Here is a 21248-nt window from a genome sequence, read left to right as displayed (position 1 = left end):
CCGCTTTGCTCAGTGGGCTTTCTCCTCTTCCTCAGTAACAACCTGCAGTGTTACACAGTGCGGTGCAGCGCGGCGGCCGCGAGGGAGGAGGACCCGTATGTGGACACCACCCTGAAGGTCAGAGCTGGCTAATGACAGTGCAACCTAAAGATCAAACATGAGTGCTTGCAAATTGACGCTCTTTGCGTCTAAGCTGGGCGGACAGTAAAGTCTTGTTTGTTCAGTTAGAGCTTTGGGATGTAAAATGGTAAGCATTTTGCAGTTTGTCGTTTAGATGGTAATTTTTAAGATTGCTTTGAAAACGTCATTCAGAATTTAGACACAATGCATGTTTTTAAAATTTGGTAAAGAATATGTATAGTGTACCTTCAGAGAGGGCACATCACAACTATAGTATACTACAGTTTTATTCATTTTGATCAGAAGTATTGGTGGCAGTTGTATAGAGCTATGAAAACAGTTCAGAAATCTGTGTATCTAAGAGCACAGAAGTGAATGCAGTGCATTCAGATGATTTATTTATACCATTATCGGATATACTGATAATTCTTTTGTCATTTTACAAAGCCTTCAACAAGTGTTCTGTACTTCCATAGTTTTGATAGTGTTAATTGATATTCTAGGTCAGTAACCTCGTTTTTAGTGAGAAGTAATCTGCTTAGTCTCTAAAAGCTTTTGACCACCAAATAGACAATTTTATGATGCAATTCTCCGTTTTCCGACCCTGAATTTCTGCTCTCAGAAATACACTGATGATTTGCACCATGTCCATCATGTGCAGTTTCACCTCTGAGATGGGTGTTTGTTGTGCGTATCCATGCTTCAGGGAACCCCTAATCATGATGGCCTCTGTTTACACATTATTGTCCATCTGGCACCCGGAACACCTTTTTCTGGAAAAATGAGTGTCCAGTGATGATGGTGTGTAGTGCTTAATGTGTCTGAGACACTTTTCCACTCTCACTGTTACCCAAATTGTGTGCTGCCTTTTTCTGGAAATCACATCCAAGTTTTCTTTTCTTCTGTGGGCTGCCTGTCACTTTCTGCTGCTGACAGGCTTACTGCCTACCTTCAGCCTCTTGGGAAACCAGAATCACAGCTTTCCCATGACCTTCTGTCTGTGTTTAAGATATACACATAGCCTTTTCAAGAGATTATTTTAAAAATAATGGCTATGTCCCTAGTACCCATGGCAAGGTGACAGCCTCTTTGTCTCTTGCTTCCTCTCTCTCCACCCCATCTTGCCTTGTGTTTTGTTTTAAACGTCAGGAAGACCGAGGCTTGTGTAGGTAGTGATGGTGGAGTGAGGGGTACATAACACATTGAGGCAGCATCAATCTGCATTTGAAAATAAATCTCAATTCCAGGCCTTCTCATAGTCTCATAAAACCAGAAGGAAGAAACACAGAGAACCGGAGAAAAGAGGGGAGATGGGCAGCTAGTAGAGGATGCTGCCCCTGAGGCTAGTCCTTGAAGGTGGCAGAGGGAAGGACAGGTCACACCTCCTGGCTCCCCCTTCCCTGCAGTTCCACCACCCTGAAATCCTAGATGCCCCTGAATGAGCACGCCGTCATTTTGCTCCCTTGCTGACTCAGGCTTTGGAAGCTGTGGTGTCTGAGAAAGGTTTCACAGCCTCAGAGAGAGGGCCATAAGGCGTGCTATCTTTATTTCCCTTTCCCCTGAGACTCTGGCTCAGCATCACCAAGGCCACCTTAACTATTCATAGGAATGACAAAAATAGATGGAGGGTTATCCCCGTGCACTTTGTACAAAAGGGACAAGGAAGATGACTTCGGAATCGAAACACCATTAATGGAGGAGCCAGGGAGACCTGGCAGCCTCATTTTGTGAGTCCCAGAAAGAGCCCCTCAGTTAGCTTCTTATCCATTCTGCTTGGGTGAATGTTTCCTTACAAGGACAGGAGCCTGTCTGCTGGTCCAGGGTTTCCTCCAGTTGCCTGGCAAACCTCCAGCCTGTTAGCCATTCCAGGCAGTGTTCATACCTGCAGAGCTAACAGGGGCCATCTGAATGTGCCCGTATTTCTACACACACCCATCCACTAAGAAACCTTTTTATGTATTTTACGAGCAGTAGACTGCCCTTTTATAGTGTCTGATTTTGACTAAAAGCCCATTTGAAGGTACCACCTGAGCCAGCCCACTGTTAGTGGGGAATTCCCTGGGTGGCAGTAACCAGCTCAGGGCAGGGTTCCTGGAGGCTCTCTGCTTTCTTCAAGTCAGTGTCAACACATACTATGGAGGTCTTTGGTGGACACATGAATGAGATATTCAGTTATATAGTTTAGATAAGATAGCCTCTTGCTCTGATAAGAATAGGAATTTGGATTATTCGAGTAGTGGAGAGAGACAGGAAAGGAGAGATTGTATCCAATAGATTGATTTTGGAAGTTTTTGAAGTTCATGTACTTCATTCCTTGGCTAAATTTGTGAATTTTTCCTTATTAGGCTTGCCCACCTATCAGTATGGATGTCTGTGCTTTAAGAATACAGCTTTTCATAGGCTTGAAAGCCATCTGTCACTTTAAAAACCACGTTGTACTTCTGACCAAGGCAGACCCTGAAACCGTTCCGGAGAGAAGAGAGTCACCCAAGAGGTTTCTGTAAGCATGCCCTTCACCCCCAGACATCCTTGCCAAAGTTTCTGGAATGAATTGTGTTACTGGTATATTTTGTGTACATCTTCACTAATCTTTTTTTTAAATCAAAAATTTGAATGATCAGATGGGTTTTCTAGCTGTTCTTTTTCCAGAGTAAGAAAAGAAGGTTCTAATTTTCTCTATAATATCCTTTGTAATTGACTGTGAGCTTTTAGAAGAAAATAAATTATAAAACTGTTTCAGTAAAAATCTGTGGTATTATATAATAAGAATTTAAAGGATATGTTTTTCTGTGTTATTATTGAGCGAGATTGAGCCCCTTAGGCTAATCCAAACTACAAAGCTCTTTATTATTTTTCTTCCTTGACCTTTCAGTGGCGATATTTTTATCCAAAGTTTTTTTTTTTTCTGGTATTTCAACTTGAAGAGAAATTAACTGATGCATTTCTTACCTGAAAGCACATTTGTGATGTATAAATTCTATGTTAATCTACCTTAAAATAAAAGTGCATTCTTCTAATCTCAGGTTAATTCTAACTTCAGTTCTCTGCTTTCACATTGTTTGGGATAAAATGGTTAACTCCAAAGTGGTTATGCTTCTAGTCTGTGTTTCCTATACTGTGAACTTAGTGGTAGGGAATGCAATCTAATTTGAACATTCCTCTATGGAAATTTTAAGTAGGAGAGAAATCTGTTGGGGGCAGGGGGCAAGGAACATACAGTGTATTTCAGATCAAACACTGTAGTTTTTGCATTTTTGAATTATTTGTGTCTGTGCTTTGTTCCACCCGCAGAAATAACCAGGTTGCCATGGGTAACTGGTCACTTAGAGTGTGCACAAAGTGGTCTAAAATTGACTGATCCTAAAAGCTTTCTGGCAAGAGGAAAAATAACTTGCAATCTTATACATTTGATGTCTTAAAAGTATTATATTTTTTAAATGGTTTAAAAATGTTAATGTATTTGAAAATTCATTTGGCCAAAACTTTGCATTTTAAAAAAGACTGCATACTGCAGAAAACGCTTCATACAGTGAAAGCTGGAAATAAGATAGTGCTTTAAGTTGACTTACAGTTCTGTGTTTTACATTTTCCCAGCAGCCCTGGCCTCACCAAGGCTACGTGCTGGAGAGAGCCAGGTCGCAGGGATTTTCACAGCCAAGTCTGTGTTCTTTTTGAGAGGTCTTGCCTGCTCTTTGAGCTTATTGCCCACTTACGAATACTTGTGGAATGAATTGGAAGTGGTTGGTTGACCAGTCCACGTGAGTGTAGAACGTTAACTGCTGTTAGGCCTACATAGTGTTATACACTAATGTTCTCTAAAAATCTACTGTGTAGTTAAATCACCAAAGTGAAAGTGAAGTCGCTTAGTCATGTCCAACTCTTTGCGACCCCATGGACTATAGCCTACCAGGTTCCTCCGTCCGTGGGATTTTCCACGCAAGAATACTGGAGTGGGTTGCCATTTCTTTCTCCAGGAGATCTTCCCAAACCAGGGATTGAACCTGGGTCTCCCGCATAAATCACCAAAGAAAATACTAAATGAAAATGGTATCAGAGTTACAATATTTTAGGTATCTGGTATTTACCATTTAAAATTGCCTTTTATTAATAATATGTCTTGTCTTACAATTCTTGTCCTTTGTTTTGCTTTTAGTTCTAGAAAAGGTACCAGTGTTAATCCCAAGACACCTCCTGTAGCTGAAGCTGGGTGGAATTTGTATATTGTGAATACGATCTCACCGGTGCAACTGTACAAAGAAATGGTATTCCTTTCAGACTTCTACTTTGTAGAAATTTAGAGTCTAATTGATGGTTAGAAATTGATTCTAAGTATCACACAGTCAGAATGCCACAACCAGCCAGCTTCAAGGCTCTTACAGAGGACTGTATATCTTCACCTTCTTGTTTTCACAGCTCATGACATTTGAGGATCTAAGAGAAATTCCCATCACTAAAATAAGACTCCCTTATTCATACTCACTCTCCTATGGGAATTGATTAGCCAGTCTAAACATAAATAGCCTTCGACCTTTACTTTGAACCCTGGCAAGAGAATCATGAAATGGAGCGGAAAGAAATCTCAGATCATATGTCTGTGTCTCACACTTCTTTGAAATATTAACAGATGGTCCTAGTGCACCACAGCACTTGTGGTATTGTCCTGTGGGGATCTTTATTCCTTTTCTAAGAGTGACAGCTGTCTACTTATCCCTGATGATTTTTATAAACTATTTTGAAATAATTTCAAATCGACAGAAAAGTTGCAAGAATAAGAATAGTACAAATAAAAACAGTATATTCCCCACATAGATTTACCCGTAGTCAACATAGTCAACATTATACCCGCTATGCTTCTGTCTCTCTCTCTCTCTTTTTTTTGTTTTTGATGTCTGATCTTATTTATTTGTGACTCTTAGAACATCTCATTTTTGACTGGATTCAGACTCAGAAGTAAAAGTTCTCAGAGAGGACAGCCTCCATCTCTTTCTCTCTCTCTTTTCAAATATTTTTATTTATTTATTTTTATTTTTGGCTGTGCTGGGTCTTTGATGCTGTGCGGGCTTTTCTCTAGTTGCAGCGAGCAGGGGCTGCTCTCTAGTTGGGCTGCAAGGGCTTCTCATTGCGGTGGCTTCTCTTGTTCTGGAGCATGGGCTCTAGGGCACGCAGGCCTCAGTAGCTGGCGGCGTGGAAGCTCAGTAGTTGCAGAACATGGGCTCAAGAGCGCAGGCTCAGTAGTTGTGGTGCACAGGCGTAGTTGTCCTGTAGCCTGTGGGATCTTCCTGGATCAGGGATCGAACCCATGTCTCCTGTGTTGGCAAGTGAATTCTTTTCCACTGAGCCACCTGGGAAGCCCAGCCTCTGTCTCTTGACAGTCTGTTGCTGATGTTTTTCTTTGGCCTTCTTCATTCTCTTGGCCAAAAGCTTAGGATATCCTGCAGCCTCTTCCTTATATTTCTTAGTACAGTTCCTTTGGAGCAGCACATCCACGTTTGTGCTGCAGAACACATGGAGTAACAGGACAATGAACTTGAGTGCTCTGGTCCTAGGTTCCTTACCTTCTTTGTTCAGCGGCTTTCTTACAACATACTGGCGGACTTCATTTTCTTAGGAGAGATTGAAAAGTTTTTGAGTTCTTCTAGCTCTTTTGGTCCCCAGGCGATGAGGCACAGTAGTATCAGGGAGTCCAAGAATATCCTTTCCCCCTTTTTTTTACAATGACCTAATTGAGAACACTCAGGTTACCGTCAACCATGCAACCCCATCAGACTTGCACTTTCTTTCTCCAGTCCTCCTTCGTCTGTAACAGAAATGCCCCTTACTCAGTAGCAGACAGACCCAGCCATGGGTCAAGACACCTTGCTTCGTGGGAAAACCCTGTTTATCGTTCCCAGCACTGACTGGGACCACATAGCCCTTCCATTCTTCACCCAGAGCCTCAGCAGCAACTTCTGTGGCCATAAGCTTCTCATAGAAGGTACAAAATTTTTGTTCATCATCCACTTCAATGAGCTTCTGGAAACCAGTGACCAGAAAGAGATGTTCAACTTCATTCTGAAGCCGCTGTCTCCCTTTTTGCACTCTTGTACTTTCTAAATGCACAATCATGCCTGCATATTTTCTTCTGATCCATTGGAACGTATATTGCATACATCCTAGCCCAATGCCCCTAAATATTTCAATGCATGTTTCCTAAGAATTTAGATACTTGCTTATACAATTATAGCACACACATGTCTTTCAGTAAATTTAACAATGACACAATACTTTAGTCTATGGTTCATATTCCATTTTTGTTGATTGATCCAGTAATAGCCTAGTAGCATTTCCCCCATCCTCTGGTCCAGGATCCAGTCTAGGAATCAAGTAATGTATTTAACTGTCATGTCTCTTTAGCTTCCTTTCATCCAAAATATGTTCATAGCCTTTGTTTTATTAAAAAAAAAACTTTTCTTGTTTTCTTTTTGTTGTTGTTGAAGTATAGTTAATGTCCAATATTGTAAGTTACAGGTCTAAACATAGTGATTCACAATTTTAAAGGTTATAGCCTATTTATAATTATTATAAAATGTTGGCTATATTCCCTGTGTAGTCCAGAATATTCTTGTAGCTTATTTATTTTATATGTAGTAGTTTGTACCTCTTACTCTTACTCCTTTATCTTTTCCTTCCCCCACTGGTAACCACCAGTTTGTTCTCTGCATCTGTAAGACTGTTTCTTTTTTGTTTTTTCACTATATTGTTGCATTTTTAGATTTCACTCTTTGTTTTATAACAGATAGTTTTGAAAAATATTTCTCCTCCTCTACCTTTTAAACATTTATTTTTTCATTTCATTTCATTTTTTTTCTTTTCTCATGATTAGATTGAGGTTATGTGTTCTTGGCTGGGTTCCCTGGTGACTCAGACAGTAAAGAATCTGCCTGCCATGCAGGAGACCCAGCTTTGATTCTTGGGTCAGGGGCGTCCCTGGAGAAGGGAATGGTTACCTCCTCCAATATTCTTGCCTGGAGAATTCCAGATAGAGGAGCCAGGCGGGCTGCAGTCCATGGGTCACAAAGATTTGGGCCAGAACTCTATGTAGATGATGTTGTATCTTTCTCAGAGTTTCACATGGGGAGGTGCAGAATATTCATTTGTCCTTCACCAGTAATGTTCATTTTGGTCATCAGGTGAAGGTTTTGCCTGATTTGTCCCTGGCATTTTAATGCTGATAATTTATCAGCTTTGTCCTGTGTTTTCAGTCTTATTTAATTGAAAGTCTTAGACATCATCCAGATGATTTGCCTATTGGAGTCTAAAAATACTGATTGACTCAGATTAGCTAGTGAAAATTTGTATAAGCCCACTGAGTTATAGAATTAGATGCAGCAGAATCTAAATTCACCAATTGAAACTAAGATAAAGGAAGGATGCTTAATCTAAATTTGAGAAGGATTTAAATCATAGAACTTTAAAAATAGTTAAGTCTTTCAGATATGTTCATTAGCTGTATCAAATTGTGATCAAATTATTGCTGAGTTAACAGTATCATTAGTATTATAGTACTAATTGTGCTTTCTCTGATGGTTAGCATTGTGTAACAGAGTATTTACAATCATGTATGTGATAAACTGGCTCATACTATTGTATGTTTATAAACTGGCTCATACCATAAACTGGTTGTGGGGGAGAAGAAAGCCACTTTAGCTAAGCCTTATCAGAATGGTAAATAACCACTTTTTATTTCTTAGGATTTAATGTGTTCAGATAGTAACTTTATAAAACGACTTGCAGACCTGGGAAACTTTGGGGCGATGTCTTCAGCATCATGAACTGCTTGCCTTCTTTGTGTGTTAGGTAGACTACAGTAACGCCTACAAGACTGCAAAAACCCAGAGTTGCATCCACCTTCTCAGTGAGGCTCACCTATTAGTGAGAGCGGCCCTGATGGATGCCAGTCAGCTGGAACCTGGAGAAAAGGCAGAGCTTTTAGAAGCATTTAAAGAAAGCTGTGGGCACCTTGGCGACTGCTACAGCAGGTTGGTGATGCTGCTTGGAAGCTCGCTAAAGAAGCCACCTGAGCTTCAGGTGTAACTTACCAACTTTTCCACTTCTGGCAGTTACCTGACAAATGGGAGGACACATGAGGGGCTGTGATTTATTTATTCATTTATTCCTTAGCACTTGTTGAGCACATCCTGTGTGCCAGGTACCATGCTAAGCTTAGAGAGATAAACATGACCTGTTCCTACTCAAGGACTTACAGTTTATTAGATGAGCAGTGTTTGTGTCTCCCATCAGTTAATTTAGAAATTTGAAGTTTCTTTTTAGGCCTTTGGGAGGTGGTAGGGCATGACCAGTTAAAATACCTGAGACAACTGTATTACTCATCTATTGCCTGTTAGCTTTGAGGGAGAGATCCTAGTTGGACAGTCTGTGGTTTTAATCGTAGTAATCAATGGTTTTATAATGTCAGAAAAGGACACTAGGAAGAATAATGATTTCTGTTTTTGAGAATGATCTTTACAATTTTTTTTAATATAATTGTTTTAAAGGCTTACTTGAACCACGGGAGTCATTATAAATTAATGAAAGGCTTTTCCTACTTATGGTCTTCCCCTGGTGGCTCAGATGGTAAAGAATCTGCCTGTAGTGTAGGAGACCCAGGTTCAGTCCCTGGGTCAGGAAGATGCCCTGGAGAAGGGAATGGCTACCCACTCCAGTATTCTTGCCTGGAGAATTTCATGGACAGAGGAGCCTGGAGGGCTATAGTCCATGAGGTCACACAGAGTTGGACGTGACTGAGCAACTAACACTTTCCTGCTTATAAACACCATTCTTGTAGAACTGCATTATGAATATTAAAATTCACTTGTTTCTCTGATTTTATTATAAGTAAGCAAAAAGAAGCTACATTAATTAGAATGACTTTGCAGAACAAAACTTAGGAATTTGTTCCAGCTCTTATTGGCCACAGAAAAGTATTTGTGTCTTCTGGAAAGCATGATCTGGTTTATTATCAAATGTGTTAGACATCCAAACCTAAAATTGACAAATCTGAGGGTTTTGTTTTTCCCACTTCCTTCCCTTTAGGCTTGAAACCCAGCATTCCCACCTTGCCTTGCCATACTATAAGATGTCTGGTTTGTCTATGGCGGAAGTTTTGAACCGAGTGGACTGGGCAGTAGAGGATGGACCACAGAAATACGAGCGGGGATTAATCTTCTACATTAATCATTCACTTTATGAAAACCTGGATGAAGAATTAAGTGAAGTGAATACAACTTCCTGCTTAGTTAGATCTAGTATTTTTAACTTTTCACTTTAGCTTTTTATGCAATTCTGTTTTAAAAATTAAGTTCCAAGTATTTTCATTGGTAGTATAGTCTTTTTTTTCTAAAAAAGGTAACTAGGGTGCACTTTTTCTTCATTAATAATGCTCATAGAATTACAGCTTGAAAAAGAACTTAGAATCATCTTCTCATACTTTCTCATTACATAGACAGGGAGATGCGGGCCACTGTGGTTGAGTGACCTGCCCGTGTGACAGTGGCATGTCTTTAGAAGAATGGCAGAGAACCTGGGCCTTGCCTGCCTTCTTCTCATCCACAGCCCTTTACAAAACCCTAGTTGCTCCTCTCTCCAAGTGTCTAAAACTTTTTTATAAAATCCTGGCCCAGCAACCTTCAGACGTTTTTAAGGATTGTTTTTAGCCCCTCATGTATTTTTTATTTTTCGGTGGTTCTGGGTCTTTGTTCCTGTGCAGGCTTTCTCTCGTTGCACTGTACAGAGGCTACCCTTTGTTGTGGTACGTGGCCTTCTCATGGTGGTGGTTTCTCTCGTGGAGCGCAGGCTCTTGGGTGCCCGGGCGTCAGTTGCAGCTCTTGGTCTCCGGAGCACGGGCTTTAGTAGTTGTGGTGCATGAGCTTTTAGGTGCTCCACAGCATGTGGGATCTTCCCAGACCGGGGATTGAACCTGTGTCCCCTGAATTGGCAGGTGGATTCTTATCTGCTGTACCACCAGGGACGTCCTCCCTTTCATGTATTTTTAAATAGTTGAATACAAATATGCAGAATTGGGTATTGTGATTCCAAATATTTTAAGGTTTTAAGAGAAATGAAATTTTCTTCTATAAATATTATTTTTGTATATTAAATATATTTTGTACTAAGTAGTAATTTTGTATAACGGACTTTGGAGTGGAATTTAATCCAGTATTTGTTTTCTTCTGAACACCTGTTAGTATTAGAAATACTGACCACAACTTGGTACAAAGAGATCATGTTAGGTCACCTCAGATCTCCCATGCTATCATCAACTCTCTTTTTAAATCAAAACATAGTGTGAAATTTTATATTAATTGGAATGTTGTATCTTGCTTTTTTATCCTTTTTTTTTTTTGCAGATTTTGTTGCTTTCTATTGGCTGACTGACCTTTTATTTCTCACTTTGCTCACCAAAGGAATTATCAGCAAAAGTAGTTCAGATGTTTTATGCGGCTGAGCCGAAGCAACTGCCACATATTCTCTGTAGTCCTTCTATGAAGAATATTGATCCTTTAACTGCCATAAAATATTTAAGGAAGCTGGATACTTCTGGATTTTCATCAGTTTTAGTGACATTGGCCAAGGCAGCAATGGCTTTGAAAATGGGAGATCTTGACATGCACAGGAATGAAATGAAAAGCCATTCAGAGGTATGGCGCCGTACCTAGTATTAATAGCCAGCTAACGTAGGACCCAGTGGTCCTGAGGTGTTTATCTTTTTTCTGGCTTCTGTGTAGCTCATTTTTCCTTAGTGGTAAAGGAAAATAGACTTAATATTATATTAAAAGGAAGTGACCCAAAGTGGGAGTGCGTGGGCTTTGGATTTGGAAATGAGAAAGAATAATAAATGATAAATGGTAGCTAGGGGTATCCAAAGACTTTTCAACTTAGTGTCAGATTTATTCAGAGTACAGTGCTTGGTAATGAAGAGCATATGGGCTCTGCCCTAAGCTGACAGTGTGACCTGGCTTGAGGAGGTGTGGGGTGTGTCCCTAAAAACAGAACAGTGGTGTATATTCAAGTACAGCAAGTGGGATGTTAACCTTGAGCCTCAGGTGTCCAGCAGTTGCAGAAATAGCCTGCCCTTGGGAAGATCACAAATAACTGTGAAAGATTAGGCATTTGAATGGTGTATCAAAGAAAAGGTGGCTTCCCCCTGGAAGAGTGGCCATGTAGGGACATGAGCCAAAGAAGTTAATCAGTCGAGGAAGAAATGAAGAAGTGACATTAGTTGAGTACTTATCTCTCAGGTGTAACCAGGAAGAGCAGAAGTTCTTTATTGCTGTACAAATGGCACATTTTGTTATGGTGAGGAGAGCAAGTCAACACTGAGATGTCCTCTACTTTGAAGAGTAGAATTCTAGGAAGATGAATTTTCATAATTTTGAAGAATCCTAGGTAGACCTAAATTTAAAGCTGTCTATAATATTTGACACTTTGATGCTTAACTATGTAATAATAACTTCTAGAAGACAGTTATTAATGATGTCCTTAGAATTGTCTTTGTAATTAAAAACTGAGATTACAATAAATTGTTAATGGCTTATCAGTGATTCTTGAATGCAGTAGCATGTATTTCCAAGATGAATGCAATGTATATTCTGTTCCTAAATTTTGTTTTTTTAATCTGAAGATGAAGTTGGTATGTGGCTTCATTCTGGAACCTCGGCTATTGATTCAGCAGAGGAAAGGACAGATTGTTCCAACTGAGTTTGCAGTTCACTTGAAGGAGACTCAGCCTGGATTGCTTGTTGCTTCAGTCCTGGCCTTACAGAAGAACAACAAAATTGGAATAGAAGAAGCAGATTCCTTCTTTAAGGTTTGTCCCTTTGAACGTGTTATTTTGGATGGCCTGATGAAGTTGGTGGGAAGTGAGGAATAGAATAAGACAAGCAAGTTTTCATTGTTTATTGAAATACCAGACTTACACATAACCACTTAAAAAAGTACAGGTTAAAAAAATGTTTCTTGAAAAATTCTGTTCATGCAACCTGGAGTATGTTGAAATGTTTAAATTGGCTTTTTCCACGTCACTAATGCTAGTGGATAAATTGTTGAACACATGGCCCGTGTGATGGAGTGCTTTTCAGACCAGCTGTAACTTGATCAGTGCTATATTTATCTGAGCCATAGGGGCTTGTTTCACTGTTCTCAAGGTGCTTTGTGGTAAAGATGGAGACACGATCCCTCAGCTCTTAGTGGACTTTTGGGAAGCTCAGCTGGTAGCCTGTCTCCCAGATGTGGTGCTTCAGGAACTTTTTTTCAAGCTCACATCACAGTACATCTGGAGATTATCGAAGAGGCAGCCTCCTGACACCACACCATTGAGAACATCAGAGGACCTGGTAAGATAATGGAATACTACAGTGAATCAAACTTTATACACATTATGATAATGACACTTATTTTTAACAGTATAACATCAAACGTAATATTACCAGACTCTTAAATTTTGTTATTTATTTAATTTTATTTTTTGTCGCCCTGGATCTTCATTGCTGTGTGCGTATTTGCTCTAATTGCAGAAAGCACGGGCTGCTTTCTTGTTGCACTATAGGGGATTCTCACTGCAGTGGCACCTCTTGTTGCGGAGCACGTGCTCTAGAGCGCAGGCTCAATAGTTGTGGTGCGTGGACTTAGTTGCTCCATGGTATGTGGAATCTTCCTGGACTGGAGATCAAACCCATGTCCGCTGCACTGCAGGCTGATCTGTATCCACTATACCACCAGGGAAGTTCTACCAGATTCTTTCTTTAAGCAGGAGTTAAAAACACACCTGTAATTTGCCTGTAAGTGACATCCACATTTGAAACTTTATATTCTAAGGAGCGCCTCCTACCACTTCTTTATTACTTCCTTGTAGTGGTGCCTCAGTAGCCAAAGTGTGGGGAATAGGGCTTTCCCCGAAACCCATCTGCACTCCCGTAGGTGATGGTCATGAAATAGAACATGAGAGAAGAGACACCTGCCGACCTCCCTGCTGGGAGAGGAACTGCAGAAGGCCTGTGGGAGAGAGACTTCCTCCCTAGACTCCCACTTCCTGTCAGCTGCACAGTCTAGAGCTCTTTTGCAGTCTGAGCCGCTCTGACAACTCTGCTCTTACGCTTCCTGGTCTCCTCACCCCAGGGAGTCCCTTTACCCCTTATGGATGCAAGGCTAATGTGGATTTTCTTGAATAAGGGAGTCTTTATGGGAATTCTCTTCAGAACTTATGGAAGAGGTTTTACCTCCCAAGGAAAGTAGTAGAAATAAAAATCATTTTCAATGTTACTGTTAACTTTTTTGGGTTTTTTTGGCGACGCTGCATGGCATGCAGAACTTGCCTGATCATGGATTGAACCTGTGCTCCCTGCAGTGGAAGCACGGAGTCTTAACCACTGGACCACCATGTCAGGCCCTTATTAACTTTTTTTAAATGTAATTAGCTTAAAAGAAGTATTACCCTTTTTGTTAGACACTGTCTCTTTGCACTCTTTTGAAAGTTAAAATATTAGGAAATATTTAGTAAAGATTTGTTCATTAAGAAGCACCAAGGCTGAAACATTTCCCAGGGGAATACATTCTCAGACTTTCATCCCATTCCCAAGAAAATGTATAACTAATTTTGAGACACAGCAGAAAGTTGGAGACTGCTTTCTTTTTGTGGGATAGATGAAGAAAACCTTGTTTTATTGTACTTTGTTTATAATAAATTTCTTTTACATTTTAGATAAATACCTGTAGTCATTATGGCTTAATCAATCCATGGGTTAATGTCTTAATCTCATCCGAATCCTTAGTCGACAAAAATTATATGGAAGACCTTTCAAAATTACAGGTAAATAAAGATGCTGCTTTTTCTTATCAATTTGTATATTATAATATAGTATAGGAGTTAAATTTGGTGCACTCCCAGTTGTCCTGTTAACTGAGAGTGTATAGTTTGGGTGACAGAATCTACAGTGAGGCATCCTCAGCAGCCCTGCAGGGAATTCCTGCTGCTTCTGCCTGAAACTGCTGACGGGAAGGCTGGTTTTGTTGCTGGTGGGTGGGTGAGGAACTTCACCGAGTCCTGTGACAGTCTTGCCTCATTTTCAGGATGTGCTTGAAAATGCTTTGTGAAATGAAAGTATGGCAAATGCTTCGTGGTGTTTTCATTGTGATTCACTTTTTTTTTTAATTTAATTAATTAATTTTTAAAATTTTAGCGTTCACTCATACAGTTTAGGCCTCTAGCCCAAGCCAAGCACTCCTATCTATCTTATAGGAAATAGATTAAAGTGGCCAGCTCATCTGGTTCCTTAAAGGATTTTTTTCCCCAAATATTTATTAATTTATATATCGGGCTACATGGATCTTAGTTGCAGCACGTGGTATCTTCAGTCTTCTTGTGGCATGTGGGATCTAGTTCCCTAACCAGGGTTCGAACTCAGGCTCCTGCGCTGGGAGCTTGGAGCTTAGCCACTGGACCACCAGGGAAGTCCCAGATTTTTTTTTGTAATTAATTAATTTATTTTAATTGGAGGAGAGTCACTTCACAACCCTGTGGCGGCCCCTGCCACACATTGACACAGATCAGCCACGGGCACACATGTGCCCCAGACTTTTTTTAAAGTAAGAAATATGATCAAGAGAATGTAGCCCATGCTGCAAGAATTCTGACCTCGACAGTGTTTTGACTGAAAGTGAGAACTGAAGTCCACATCTGACTTGGTGGGTGGGGCTGGGCTGCAAGTGTACGGGATTGTATTTGATGGAGTCAGTGGCCTGAGGACTGAACATAATGCTCACATCTGTTGTGTTTGGTCTGCCCAGTGTACCTGCTAACATGTGAAAGTTGAGATCTCAAATGAAGAAGTGTTGAGTTTCAAGTTTCTCTTTGAAAAACTCAGCAGCACTTCGATTCAGCTGTAATCCTGGGCCCTCACTGCCTGAGGCCTGTGGGCTGGAGCCCCTCGTGGTTTCCCCCCTTACGCAGGCTCGCACAGTCCTGGCTGCCACGGTCGTCTCCAGTCTCCCTGGTCCAGAGGCGGAGTGTCTGGCGTCCATTTTCCTTATACCCAGCTGCCTCTGTACATTTTCGTCATCTGGTTTGGCCTCGTTAGGCTTTTTGCAACCCCTGATTTATGCTGGGAACTTGGTGTAAGTGTAGTTACTGCTTTTCGAAACCAAAATGTCAAATTGGGAGTGGAGGTCAGGAAGGGAAACTCAAGAGACCATATTGCTTAGTCTTAGCCTCTAGTCAGCCTATGATGTCTCCAGATAGAGAATTACTTACGCTTTTAAAAAAATTACCAAAGAAGATTCTTGCAGATTCTTATCTCTAGTACCCTTATGATACAGAGGCTGCTGAGGGCTAAATCTCAGATGTGTTCATTCCACAAATATTCCTAGATCATAAACATGTGATTGATGTATAGCCTTGAATGAGGCAGGCAAGACCTTGCCCTCCTAGAATATATGTGTTAATTATATATTTAAAGTCATAATATGTGCTATTAAGTATCCCCTATAAAGCTTCAAAGCATAGTTAAAATCTATGCTTGAAAAAGTATAATTCATTGACCTTTAGAATCCATTTTAAAGTATTTAAAAGGGAGTCTTTACTGATACAGGATAGAAGGTTGTTAGCCTAAATTTTTCTAAATCCTTTTCCTAACTCTAACTCTTTTCTAAATTATCTGGGGTCAATCAATCAATCTTGTCATTTAGAAAAAAAGAACTATCAAGAAACAAAAAGATCTCGTCTCTTCTTACCTCGGAATGAGGAGGTTCAGAATCACCTAAAGAGCTTTTTCAAAATTGTCTGACTTCCCTCTACCCACCAGCTCACCACCACCACACAGATTTAATATGTCTCTGTCTCTTGTCCTCAAAAAACATTGTAATAGTATATTTGTGCAAAAATTAATATAAAAACAATCTATAAATCTATCAAAAAAAAAAAAAAAGCACTACTATGTTTAGAACACGGTAGCTAGTAAATGCCTGCCTTTTACCAGAATTGTCCTGGTCCCCTCCCCTCACCTTTTTGCCATTTCCCTCCTCTTGGAGCCACAGGTATGATTGTGTAGAGAATTCTGTAAATTCCAGTCCCAAGGAGATCAGAAAAGGGAATAAATAGTGCCTGTGTTGAGGGTAGAGAGTCCATTTCCAATATTGGGGAGGGAAAAAGGAACACACTGGTGAGGAGCAGACAACATTGAATATTTTAAAGAGTCGTAGTAACCTGTGGGCCATTTTTTATCCAGTGATACATGTCTGGTTGTCTGGTGGTTTTTTGTTTTTTGGCCACATCTTGCAGTTGCAGGGTCTTAATTCCCCAACCAGGAATCAAACCTGTGTCCCCTCAGTGGACGCACCACTAGACCTCCAGGGAATTCTGTGTCTGGTGTTTCTTATTTTTAAACTTCTTGATGATATGGATTCAATATCTAAAAGTTCCTGGGTAACCCATTTTGTACCAAGCTTTGACTCATTTCACTTTAATCATCTTATTTCATATTTGCTACGTTACTGTCAGAAAATTATTGAGATGAAAGTGAATATTGCAGGAAGGAAACAGACCAACCTTATTCTCCTAGCCATTCTTTGATAGATATTTGGAGTAAAATCATAATGCTGACTGTAAATGGATAGTTCATGTTCCACATTCTCCTGTGAGTCTGAGAAGATGCTGTAGTAAAAAGGATAAAAGAAGGAGAAAATCAGGATATGACCATTTCATTTTTATCCAGAATAAAGGGGAAGCGGAGATTATTTTGGTGGTATAATCAAAAGTAGTATTAATATTAGTAGTTTAAATGCTTAAAAGTAAAATGTTGGTCACGTTCTGAATACTGAAATAACAGCTGCTCTAAGTCATTTAGCTTGCAGCAAATGGTATTGATACAGATTATTAGTTCTTAGTTTGCTTAGGTTTCTTAAGTGTTAAATTTTATTTTTGGTTTTTATATGGTGCATGCGTATTATAGAAACCTTGGAAAGTGTGAAAAAGAAAGCAAAAGTGGACGTTGTCCTTCTCTGCAGTGAACTGGTTTCTATTTCAAATTTTGATGCTCTTCCAAAGGCATGTACCTATGTAGATTTTACAAAATTGATCATGCTTTGAATATAATTTTGTATTTTTTTTAACTGATTTGATCATGAGCAGCATTTTGTCCTTAACTGCCTTTGAAAACAGTTTTGATAGCTACAAAATATTCCATCATTTGAATGTACCATAATTTATTTACTCATCACTTCTTGATGAATGTTTAGATTTCTTCTAGTTTTTCAGTATTATGGATATTCTTGAGTTAAACATCATTGGACATAAATCTTGACCACCATGTTGATTATGTCCTTGGGATAAAGTCTTAAAGCTTTCCCATTCATTTAAGTACGCAGTCCACTCAAAGCAAGCATGTGCTCTAAAATTGCATGTTTTTTTCTTTTTTTGACAAGTGAGATTTTTTTTAAAAAATTGTGTTCTGGTATGTTGTGCTTTAGTTTTTTGGGTGCCTCATTCCATAACATTTCACTTTTCTGTTCATAGTCTCTTATATGTGGTCCTTCATTTGACATAGCTTCCATCGTTCCATTCTTGGAGCCACTCTCAGAAGATACTGTTGCTGGCCTCAGTGTCCATGTTCTGTGTCATACGCGTTTGAAAGAGTATGACCAGTGCATAGACAGGCTGTTAGAGAGATGCCCGGAGGCAGTCATCCCGTATGCTAATCATGAGCTGAAAGAAGAGAATCGGGTATGCTTTTCAGATTATGTTTTTTAGTCTTTATCTCTGATAATCAAATGATAATTTTGTTGCCTTCTCTGCAAAATGGGGACAGATTATGCCAGTCCAACCTCACAGGACTATGTGGGTCAGAAGAGCATGTATGTTTAATAGGTTACATGTTTTGAGTACTATTAGAGGCTGTTAACATGTATTGTGCTGGTATGTTATCTTCACTAAAAATCTGTTGTTTGGAGACGAAGTCCCCTATTATCTGAAGATTTTGAAAACATAATGAATGATGAGAAAATCCTTTGTGGGTTATCTGGTCTTTAAGATTAGAAGAGTTTTTGATTTTATAGTGGTATACATATATATGTACAGTATACATATTGTTAAGATTTTCAAGGTAAAAATCTGACTTACGTTATAGTTTAAGCAGAAGACTTTGAACAAAGTCTTTGCCTTAACCAAGTTGATGTATTTTTGCCCTGTGCTTCCTTGCACAATCTTTTTCTTCCTGTTAGAAATCTGAGTATAAAATGCATCAAACTTTAAAAGTACTCATTTTTTCCCAAGATAGACTTTGTGGTGGAAAAAACTGCTGCCTGAACTTTGTCAGAGAATAAAATGTGGTGGAGAGAAATATCAACTTTACTTATCATCACTAAAAGGTAAAATAATCTTTTTTGCTTGATTATAAATTTGAGAGTCTTCATTTCTGTAATTTGCTGAAACCTTGCTTTCTCATGTATTTTATGTGATTCTCAAGTATGGTGAAGAGGGTCTGAGCTTGAGGGTCTGAGAATTACCTGGAGAGCTTACCTTTAATGTTCATATGCTTCCGTTTCACCACATTTGATATTCATTTATCTTTTTTAGCTCTTCCCTGGGCTTCCCTGGTGGCTTAGACGGTAAAGCGTCTGCCTGCAGTGCACGAGACCCGGGTGTGATCCCTGGGTCGGGAAGATACCCTGGAGAAGGAAATGGCAACCCACTCCAGTACTCTTGCCTGGGAAGTTTCCATGGACTGAGGAGCCTGGTAGGCTACAGTCCATGCGGTTCGCAAAGACTTGGACACGACTGAGAGACTTCACTTCACTTCACTTTGAGCTCTAGAGCTGATTCCTCTAAGTTAATTTTTTCAAACACTTAACAGTTTATCATAGAGAAACTCACAGCCTCAGTATTTTAAGAATTGGAATAGCCATTAAGACAAGTCCATTTTGTTTTAATGATCTGGGTGCTTAATTTACTTCATGCGGAAATTAAGATTATTTATTATTAGTTGTAGTTATAAGCAAGTACTGAGGAATGACAAGTTTCTCAAAGATTTAGAAGCTTAGTATCTCTAAATTACACAGTATTGTATAGCAAAGGTAGTTACTGTTTGAATTTTTATAATTTGTAGTCATTTATAAATACTGATAGCTATATGGTCTTGTTTCTCTTCTCTTATGTGTTAATATCACTTGTTAATGGTTGGCTTGATGACAAAGGTATGGTTCTATCGATACCAATGTGCCTAAAATATTAGAAGTTGACAGTGTGGGAATTGTATTTTCCAGCTGAGGTCACTGACTTTGAGTGTTAGGCAAAGCTAGTGGCCATTGGATGGTGGTTTCTGGAGATCCTCATTTAATTAAAGGTGTATGTTTGTGACTGGGAAGATGAGGAATGTTTATGCTACTTGTCCTACCCATCTGTCTGTGTGATATTTTCATTTTTGGAAGGTAGCAGTGTCAGGTGTTTGATTGCCCAGTCCCATCTGCATCAGATTTATCACATAATTTTGAGCTGATTATTCTTGTTGGTGGATCTCTTTCTGGAGCAGATACCTCACATCTTCATACCCCAGTAGTGTCATTATCTTAGGCAAGACTCTTCCTTCTTCCTTTTCTGATCCACATTCACAAACTCTCTACCCGTAACTTACGCATAGTCATTCCTCCCCATGTTCATTTTTCTGTATCTTTAATATGTGTGTGTTCACACACATGTGCATATAGTGTATGTGTGGCTCACAGAACTAAGTGCTGTGTACAATTTACCTTTATCAGATTGTAATACCTTCAGAGCTGGAATCATGTTTTAACATTTTTCATGTTACACTTTACTTGCCAGCAATGTGCTTCTCCATAGGAAGAGTCTCTAACTAGATACTTATTTGAAGGGAAGACACCTGAATAACCTCAAGTCCATTTTTATTGGGGAGGAGGGGGTTGTCTTTATGTTGGCACCTGTGGTATATCTAGAAGAGACCAGGATTGGAGTTAGAATTGGAGGTGAGTTCCAAGCCTTCTATTTACTGAGTAAGCCTGAAGCAAACCAGTTTTTTAAGTGCCTGGGACTAATGAGAAGTTCAAGACTGACTATGGAGTAAAATACTAGGCAAAAATTGCAAGATGGTATGGTTGAGATGGAGATCATGGATTTATATATTAATAATATACTATTATTAATATAATATAATAAATGTTTAATATAAATGTAATATAGATATATAAAGTTTAATATAATAAACCACCACCAATATACTTAGCTTGGATTTCTTGCTTTCTAATGCAGCATTTCTCAGCCTTGTCAGTACTGACATCTTGGACCAGATAATTTGTGTGTAGGTATCTCCTGTGCATTTTAGGATGTTACCAGCATCCCTGGCCTCTACCCACTAAATACCAGTAACACTTGCCCAGGTGAAATAGAAATGTCTCCAGCCATTACCAGATGTCCCTGGGGGTGGGGCAAAACTGTAGTTGTTGAGAACCATTGCACTAAAACAGAGCCACTAAAAATGGGGTTAGTGATTGGCTTAATTTGTTTCAAGGAAATACTTATTACTATTTTTGAGTCAGTGAACTGTACTTCTTAGTAAAAGTTCTAGCACTGTAGTGAACTATGAAGTTTAAAAAGTCATTTTAAATTCTACTAGCCAGAGATAACCATTTTCAACATTCAACACACATTTTCTAGACACACTGGAGGATTTAAAGTACTGTACGGATTTATGATATTGACCTTGTTCTTGTAACCTGTATAAGTGAAGTGACAAGTGAAGTCGCTCAGTCGTGTCCAGCTCTTTGTGACCCCATGGACTGTAGCTTACCAGGCTTATCAGTCCATGGGATTTTCCAGGCAAGAGTACTGGAGTGGGGTGCCATTTCCTTCTCCAGGGGATCTTCCCGACCCAGGGATCAAACCTGGGTCTCTCGCATTGTAGGCAGACACTTTACCGTCTGAGCCACCAGGGAAGCCCCCCAAAAAATACTGGAGTGGGTTGCCATGCCATCCTCCAGGGGAATCTTCCCAACCCAGGGATCGAACCCAGGTCTCCTGTACTGCAGGCAGATTCTTTACCATCTGAGCCACCCAGGAAGTCCTAACCTGCATAAGCCCCTCACTAATTGGC

The 21248-nt window shown here is 39.7% G+C and overlaps 2 protein-coding genes and 1 pseudogene across 5 annotated transcripts in view; 1 reads left to right on the top strand and 2 right to left on the bottom strand.

Annotated features, from left to right (window-relative positions):
* The window catches only part of HPS3 (HPS3 biogenesis of lysosomal organelles complex 2 subunit 1), a 41070-nt gene that overhangs the window by 17398 nt on the left and 2424 nt on the right, over positions 1–21248 (top strand). The window contains exons 6-16 of one of the 4 annotated variants that reach the window (XR_011464903.1): positions 36–117; positions 2466–2620; positions 4274–4382; positions 7957–8138; positions 9193–9373; positions 10563–10796; positions 11780–11965; positions 12303–12491; positions 13856–13963; positions 17663–17869; positions 18419–18513. Coding sequence is in view for 1 of the 4 variants with exons in the window: in XM_005902438.3 (XP_005902500.2) it covers positions 36–117; positions 2466–2620; positions 4274–4382; positions 7957–8138; positions 9193–9373; positions 10563–10796; positions 11780–11965; positions 12303–12491; positions 13856–13963; positions 17663–17869; positions 18423–18513 (1724 nt within the window). In the remaining 3 variants the exon portion in view is untranslated. Of the gene's footprint in view, positions 1–35; positions 118–2465; positions 2621–4273; positions 4383–7956; positions 8139–9192; positions 9374–10562; positions 10797–11779; positions 11966–12302; positions 12492–13855; positions 13964–17662; positions 17870–18418; positions 18514–21248 lie in introns of those variants that run through there. The other 3 variants (XR_011464904.1, XR_011464905.1, XM_005902438.3) reach the window with 3 other exon arrangements.
* LOC102266300 (small ribosomal subunit protein eS6-like) lies at positions 4635–6170 on the bottom strand (annotated as a pseudogene).
* Positions 12300–21248, bottom strand: part of CP (ceruloplasmin) — a 60011-nt gene continuing 51062 nt past the window's right edge. The window contains exons 19-20 of the mRNA XM_070374813.1: positions 16697–16801; positions 12300–12488 (exon numbers count right to left, since the gene is read on the bottom strand). Coding sequence (XP_070230914.1) covers positions 16698–16801 — 104 coding nt within the window. The 3' untranslated portion in view covers positions 12300–12488; position 16697. The remainder of the gene's footprint in view (positions 12489–16696; positions 16802–21248) is intronic.

The sequence above is a fragment of the Bos mutus genome, chromosome 1, assembly GCF_027580195.1.
Source record: "Bos mutus isolate GX-2022 chromosome 1, NWIPB_WYAK_1.1, whole genome shotgun sequence".
Taxonomy (NCBI): domain Eukaryota; kingdom Metazoa; phylum Chordata; class Mammalia; order Artiodactyla; family Bovidae; genus Bos; species Bos mutus.
The sequence above is the reverse complement of the archived record's forward strand: the minus strand, read 5'-3'. Positions and strand labels throughout refer to the sequence as shown.